This window comes from Sceloporus undulatus, chromosome 4 (assembly GCF_019175285.1).
Source record: "Sceloporus undulatus isolate JIND9_A2432 ecotype Alabama chromosome 4, SceUnd_v1.1, whole genome shotgun sequence".
In the NCBI taxonomy this organism is placed as follows: Eukaryota; Metazoa; Chordata; class Lepidosauria; order Squamata; family Phrynosomatidae; genus Sceloporus; species Sceloporus undulatus.
Genome location: NC_056525.1, coordinates 108379031 through 108387330, shown reverse-complemented (window position 1 = coordinate 108387330; position 8300 = coordinate 108379031). Strand labels below are relative to the sequence as shown.

The window sequence follows — 8300 nt, the reverse complement described above, 5'->3', positions numbered from 1 at the left end:
CCCTCCAAAGCCTCACCGAGGCAGGAGGAGGCCGCGGCCAGTGCCGCCTCCAATGGAGACAGGGTAGGCAGACTGGCAGACCCCGCCCCCCACACAGGCTCCTGTGCAGTGTGCTTGCCCTCTCCATTACAAAAGGGAGAGGGAGGCTGGAGCCCTGCGCGGCTGCGCCCCCGGCCAGTCGTGGGTGGCCACCCAGGAAATTAGGGCAAGCTGGGATGGGACCATGCCAAGCCCTAAAAACCCGGAATAGTCCTGGTTGTTCCTGAGATATGGCAACCCTATATGAGGTAGAAAACTCCCTAAATATGTATCTCCACCCCAGCAGCAACAAAAAAAGAATACATTGCTAATAAATCAGTTAACTAACAATTTGCACATTTCAAAATCTGTTGACAGAGGTGGCCTCCGCACTCTAATGTCCCTGTTGCAGGTTATAGCTCCCTATGTATACAGAATTCAGTGCATAGATAAATGTGGACATGCGATAACAAGTACTGATGATTCCCAATGTTTTTAATAACAAAACTAATTCCATGTTACAATGGGTGCATGTACAAGGGAAGACTTCTGCATATACTACTGTGTGAAGCAGAAATAATAGGAACACTTCAGAGAAAACGTCTTCCACCTTTCTCTTGGTTGTGTCCAGTGGGGTGGTGTTTATTTCTGAAAGGTAAGCTCACCTTCCATCACTCTTTTCTCTTTTCTTTCCCCATCTATTTATCTCTGTTAAAAAGAAAGTAAGGCTGCTACTTCAGCTAATGATGATCTGATATTTTCTCTCAATTTCCTGGGTTAATGATGCTCTGATATTCTCTTCCAATTTCCTGGGTTAAAAAAAAGTTTCCTCCCTTTTTCTGTATACCTGCTCTTCAGTCAAGAGTTATTAAAGCTTTATTTAAAGCTCTGTTCTTTTATATTCAGATGGAAAAAGGATTGATTACATAAGAGCAAGGCGTCCTAATTTCCTCTTAAAATTTCACGAGAAGGCAGCTTTGCACATCCATATAGGCCATAGCCAAGAGCATTACAGCCCACCATATTCATATGGCTGTATCTCCTCCCAAGTTAAGGCAATCTATTTAAAACAAAAACAGAAAGCTGCTCATTTATTAGCAACTGGTCGTTGAGTATTTCTTTAATGCAAACCTCCAGCTTTCCCTTGGCAAGCTGATTAGCATAATGTGTTATTATGTCTAAATGGAAAACTAAATGTCTCCATGTGGTCTTTAAATGACAAGTGCTTGTCAGCTTCATGCAATATTCAAAAGTAATAGATCCAAATCACAACAGCTCGCACAGAGATGTTAAAAAACTTGTTGTGTATCCTTCCTTGACAAATTTACACTTTGGTATGGAATTGTCAATTAGAGTTTTCATGTGTTAAACACTTCAGTTCAGCTGTGAACGAATCTTGTGTAGCTTTTATTCTGCCGTGCATTGAGAAATTACTATTCACACAACAGGCCTCCCCCCACCTTCCTCCTGCCTCTCAAACAATGCAGCTCAGGGAATAATCTTCAGATGACCTTGGCAAGATATACCCAAGAACGTCTGCGTTAATTATTCTGGGAAACACAAATGCCTCGTGACAATGGTTCCAAATACTCTCAGAAAATCTGTGGCCAAGTTTCCATCTTAAAAAGGGATTTAACTTGAAAGTTCCAACACTGGCATATTGCTCGGGGCTCTTCCCTGAAAAACAAGAGGTCAGGACATCTTTCACAGGAGCCTTGTTCAGGCATTCATGTAGGTCAATGTAGGGCATGTACAGCCTTCCAAATGTTGTTGGATTGCAACTCCAATTGTCCACCATTTTTCTTCAATGTCCTACATTTTGGGCTGAGTTTTGTCCTGCAGTTGTCCTACAGTTTGGTCTTGAATTTGTTCCACATTTTGTCCCTGGTAAAAGTGGACAATTATGGCAACCCTACCCTGGCTATACTGACTAAGGATGCTTTTCTTTTCTTTTTTTTTTTTTTTTTTTTTAATATTTTTTATTGTGTCAAACATACAAAAGAGAATACAATATCACATTATACAAAACAAAACAAAACATTATACAAAAACACACTCGGTTTTCCATCTTGAAAACAATTAAAAAATTTATATCTAATTTCCATCTATTAATTTCCATCTATTAATTTAAGGCTTCCACAAAGTTTTGCACTTATCTCTTATGCATAATCCATAGATTTCTACATTTTTATTCTAATTTCTCTTAACACAAATTATAAACTTTTTAAGTTTCAAATCATAAAAAATCTTAATCCGTATAAATTTCTCTAAACCTTCTCAAACATTCCCATTCTTTTTCTCTTTCTTCCATTTTCAAATCACTCATACGTGCTGTGAGTATGTCCATTTCCATAGCTTCTGTTAGGTTTTCTAACCATTCTTCTATTGGAGGTATTATTCTTGATCTCCAGTATCTGGCAAAGGTAATCCTTGCTATTGTGATCATGTATAATATTAATCGTCTATACATTATTTCAGTTTTTCTTTCTAGTAAACCCGTCATATTTAAGAGAAACAATAATGGATTTAATGGTAACGCAATTTCTAAGATTTTTGACATAAATTCCTGTATTTTCTTCCAAAATTTTTTAGTTTCTTCACATTCCCACCATAAGTGATAGAATGTACCTTTTTGTTTACAACATTTCCAGCATATGCTATTTCCAGCTTTATACATTTTACTTAATCTGTTTGGAGATAAGTACCATCGATGTTGAATTTTGAGATAGTTTTCTTTATAGTTCTGACATAAAGTAAAGGAATTTGTATCCCTCCATGCTTTTTCCCATAAATCCATATCAATTGTTTCTCCTATATCTTGCGACCAACTTATCATAGATTTTTTAACTGTTTCAGATTCCAAATCTCTCTGTTTCAATATTCTATAATATTTTGATATATGCCCTTTTTTCCCATCAAATATAATATTATCAATTTCATTCCTCTTAATTGTTAATTCATGTTCTTTTTTGTCAATTCTAAATTTTTCCATTATTTGTCTTTGCAATAGCCAATTTTTATTGGTCAGTTTTTCTATTTCTTCATTAGATTTCATCACTAATGTTCCATTTTCCTCTTTTAATAGTTCTTTATACGTTAACCAACGTTGACCAACTTGTTTAGTTCTTTTATAAAATGCTTCCTGAGTTGATATCCATAGTGGCCATTGACTATAGAACATTTTTTTGATTTTCAACCAGGTCTTAAATAATGAATTTCTTATAAAATGATGGGAAAAGTCAGCATTTGCTTTGTGTTTTTCGTACCATAAAAAGGCATGATACCCGAATCTCATTTTTGTACTTTCAAGTTCTAACAATTCATCATTTCTTAAAAGAATCCATTCTTCTATCCACTGGAGACATGCTGCATAATAATATAATTTTAAATTTGGTAGATTACAGCCACCTTTTCTTTTATCCTCCGTTAACAATCTCCACCCAATCCTTGCCTTTTTCCCTTGCCAAATAAAGTCAGTCAGGCATTTTTGCCATTTTTCAAAATATTTTTCTTTACATAGAATGGGTAGATTTTGGAACAAGAAAATAAGTTTCGGTAACACATTCATCTTTAGTATTTCTATTCTTCCCAATAGGGAAAGATTCAATTTAGACCATTTTGTTATATCTTTTTTGATTTCAGTCCAAACTTTTTCATAATTATTAGAGTATAGATCAATATTTCTGTTTGTTAAATATATGCCCAAATATTTAGCTTTTCTGACCGTCTTAAATCCCGATATGCAACTTAGTTCTTGTTCTTCAATCTTAGTCATATTCTTAGTTATAATAGCTGTTTTACTTGCGTTTATTTTAAATCCTGCTAATTCACCATAGTTGTTTATTTTTCTTATTAATGGTATTATTGAATCTCTTGGTTCTTCCAGAAATATTATCAAATCATCAGCAAATGCTTTAAGTTTAACATTAAATTTACCTATACAGGCTCCCTTTATATCATTGTCGTCCCTTATACTATTAAGTAATACTTCTAATGTCAAAATAAACAAAAGGGGAGACAAAGGACATCCTTGTCTTGTTCCTCTCGTTATTGGTATATACTCTGTTAAATCATTATTAATCAATATTCGTGCCCTTTGTTTTCCGTAGATCGCATTTACCCATTTCATAAACATGTTACCAAGTTCCATTCTTTTTAATGTTTCTATCATAAAATACCAGTCTACCCTATCGAATGCCTTTTCCGCATCAACCATGATCATTGCAAAGTTTTTTCCATTGTTGTGTTCATAGTATTCTATTAAATTCAGGACAGTTCTTATGTTATCCTTTATTTGTCTATTTGGTATGAAACCGTTTTGATCCTCTTTTATCAATATATTAACACAGTTCTTCAGTCTAGCGGATAAGATTGATGTAAATATTTTATAATCTGTGTTGGTTAAAGAAATGGGTCTAAAGTTATTAACAGTTTGTTTCTCTTGCTCTCCTTTAGGGATTAATGATATATAGGCTTCATTCCATGAATCCGGAATCCCATTCAAATGTATATCATTCAGTGTTTCTTTTAATGGTTCTATCAGGACGTCCTCCATTTTTTTATAATAGATTGCCGATAATCCATCTGGTCCTGGTGTTTTTTGTATTTTTAAATTTCTTATAGCCTCTATTATTTCTTCTGAGCTAAATGGCTGGTTTAAATATTTCTTTTGTTCCTCTTGTAATGTTACATTTATGTTCTTTCTTATATAATTCTCGATCTTGTCTTTGTTATTCTCCAGTGTTTCTTTTCTATATAATTCCCTATAATAATTCACAAATGCTTTATTTATATTAGTACAATCTGTTATTACTTCTTCATTTTCGTAAATCTCTGTAATTAGTTTTTTTTCTTTTTCTTTTCTTATTCTGGATGCCATTAATTTCCCAGCTTTATTACCAGACTCAAATTGTCTTTGTTTTAATGTTCTTAACTTTCTTTCTATTTCTTCTGTTGCTATTATTCTAAGTTGCACCTTTATATCTTCTATTTCACACTTTAACTTTTTATCTCCTTTTCCCTTCCATTCTCCCTCCTTTTTATTAAGCTCTTCTATTAATCTTTTTTCTTTTTCATTCTTTAATCTATTTCTTTCGGATTGTAATTTTATAAAAACTCCTCTTATAACTGCTTTACTTGCGTCCCATATAACTTTTGATGATACATCCTCTGTTTTGTTTTCCGTAAAATACAATTTTAAACTGTTCTTGACTTTTTCCAACCATTTCTCTTCTTTCAGTATATCTTCCTGTAGTCTCCATAAGTATTGTTTCTTTTTTTCTAATGTGTTCAATATTATTAAATTATGGTCCGATTCATAATTTGATTTAATATCCATAGAATTTATACTAGGTAACAACGGTTTAGATGTTAAAATTAGGTCTATCCTAGAGAAGGAGTCATGAACTCCCGAGTAATAGGTAAATTCTCTTGCGTCTTGATATTTATATCTCCATATATCAACTAAATTAAAGTTTTCCATTATCTTAAAAAACGATTTTGGCAATTTCCCTTGATATTTTCCAATTACCTTGTTGTTATTAGATTTCCTATCTATAATTGGGTCAATGACTGCATTAAAATCTCCCATTATAATGATATTTTCATATTCTAGTTTCAACATTTCATTATATAGCCTCTCAAAAAAAAATTCTCGTTCTTCCAATGGGGCATATACCCCAATTGCAAGTAGTGTTTGATTTTGTGTTTTAACTTCTATTCCTAAATACTGCCCCTGGTTATCATTTAATATTTCTTTGGTTTGAAATTTCTTGTTTACATAAATAGTCACACCCTTTTTCTTTGATTTAGATGTTGATGAAAAACTGTTTCCCAATTTAGTATTATTTATATATTTTAATTCTTCTTGTTTTATTTTTGTCTCTTGTAGACATATTATGTCTGCTTTAATTTTTTCCAAACGGTGAAATATCATATTTCTTTTATATTTTGAATTAAGACCCCTTACATTCCATGAGATAATTTTTACCATTTTGTTATAGAGAAAAATAAATAGTTAATAGTAAATAGTATTTCTTTGTCACGTTATATATACAAAAAGAAATAAAAAGAATTTATCTATTGATTATTTCAATTACCTTCAGTTTCCAATTCAATAAGTTGTTCGTCTTCTCCCGTGTTTTCTTTAGTTTCTTTAGTTTTCATTAGGATCCTTTCTTCTCTCTTTTCCTTTCTCTCCTGTCTGTATGAGCTATTCTTCCACTCTTTGAAACTGTTTTTCTCTTCATTCATATTTTTAGTTTCATTTTTTAGTTTTTCTTCTAACTCATTTGCTATATCAATATTATCAATTTTATACCTTTTTTGCTTATACAGGAAGGACAATCCTTCTATTCTGTCCCATTTATAGTTTATTTCCATTTTGTTTAATGTCAAAACTAATGATTTATATTTCTGTCTCTCAATCATAATTTGTGGGTGAATATCCTTGAAAATCTTAATTTCTGTATCCTCTACTATCAATTTGTTAGCATAACTTTCCTGTATTATTAATTCTTTAAATTTCGTTCTTACAAAACAAATGACTACGTCTCTTGGCAATTTCTTATCTTTCGCCTGTTGTGAATTAACTCTGAATAATTTATCAATTTCCAAATTCATAATTTCTTCTTCGATTTTAATAAAATCGGCCAATGGTTTAATTATTCTTTTTTCCAGGTTTTCCCCCTGTGATTCTTTTAATCCTCTTATTTTAATACATCTATCTCTATATCTTAGTTCGTTTGTCCAATCTAGAGACTGTTGCGTTTCCTGTTTTTTTGATATTTCCATTGTCATTTTTTCTATCATATTATTTTTATCTTTTAATTTTTCTATCTCTTTCTGATTTTTGTTTAATTCAGAAGAAAATTTGTCCATTCTTTTCCCCATATTATCAATTTCTTTTTTAAAATCTTTTCTTATTTCCAACCTTGCTTCCTTAATTTCCTCTCTGATATCTCTAATAGATTCTTTTAAATCCTCTTTCATTTCTTGTCTATTTTCTCTTAATTCTTGTCTTAAGCTTTTTATTTCATCTACCAATGCAGCAATTGGATCTACAATTTTCATTGTATCATCCCCTATGCTTCCAGAGCCTCTTCTTTGTATAAGAGTTTGTGTTTGTGTGTAACCTTTTTTTACCATAGCCATTTTTTCTGTTTTCCGTTCCTTTTCAACTTTTTTCTTTAAGCTTCTTGTTTCCATATATGTTTGGACTTCAGTTCTCCTCAGTTGCTTTAGTTTATTCTCAATGAATTAGTGTCTATATATTATTTAAATTTTTCACACTCTTACCATCATTATTTTGAAAAATTATTCTCTTTATTTTTGTTTTTATTTTCCCTTAAAGTAAATAAAGTAAATAAAGTAAATTTACTCTAATATTTGTGTATGTTTACCAAAATATCAAATTCCAATATTATTGTAGTTATTTATATTTTAAAATGCAAAACTTCGTTATTTTTTCTTTATAATTACTTCAATTACTCCAATGACTAAGGATGCTTTTCATCCCTGGTATATATAGAAATAAATGTATGAATTTGGGGGCAAGAAGGGAATTAAGGTCATGCCTTCTGACTGCATCCTGTTTCCATATGTTCCAATGGCACAGAGCTTAAGGCAGATATGAACCAGCACAGGCCCTGAGATCATCAGGAGAGGTCTTCTCTCAGTCCCACCACCATCAAGTTGACAGCTGCTGGGGACATGAGAGAGGACCTTCTCAGTGGCTGCTTCTAGAATCTAGAACTCCCTTCCCAGGGAGCCCAGAATGGCCCCTTCCCTGCTGTCCTTCCTTCCCCAGGAAAAAAGTTTTTGTTTTTTTTTTATTTATTTAGGCAGGCTTTTACTGTATAATGGAAAGTTTTTAAAGAGTGTGGCTTTCTTTCAGACTGAACTGCTTTCACAACTTTTTATCTTTTAAAGATGTTATCTTTTTGGATGTAGTTGGAAATCATTTTAGTTCTGTCATAAGTTCGTTCCTATTTTAGTGTTCACATTTGGGCGTGTTCTTATCTGTTTTCTATTTTTAAGTTCTAAACCGACTTAAGTCCCAATTTTGGGGGGAAAGACAGAAGTAGAAAAAGAAGGAGAAGGAGAAGGAGAAGAAGTCCACCATGCTTACGTTCCTGTACATGTGAATGATACTCTTCTTATTTTTTAGAGATGCTGAGAATTTTTTTACATATGGGAGGAAAATAAGGGCAGAGTCAGAGGTATAACTTTCATTATTTGTTCATTCCCCCCCCCCCCCCCCCCCCGCTGACCTGATGCAGTGG

The 8300-nt window shown here is 32.8% G+C and overlaps 1 protein-coding gene across 1 annotated transcript; it reads right to left on the bottom strand.

Moving 5' to 3' along the window:
* Nucleotides 1-2157: 2157 nt before the first annotated feature.
* Nucleotides 2158-7471, bottom strand: LOC121927841 (uncharacterized protein PF11_0207-like). The gene is made up of 2 exons (XM_042461776.1): nt 6117-7471; nt 2158-2432 (listed from the first exon to the last, which is right to left on the bottom strand). Exons 1-2 carry the CDS (start codon nt 7222-7224, stop codon nt 2413-2415), a joined length of 1128 nt encoding a protein of 375 aa, XP_042317710.1. The 5' UTR covers nt 7225-7471; the 3' UTR covers nt 2158-2412.
* Nucleotides 7472-8300: the final 829 nt, after the last annotated feature.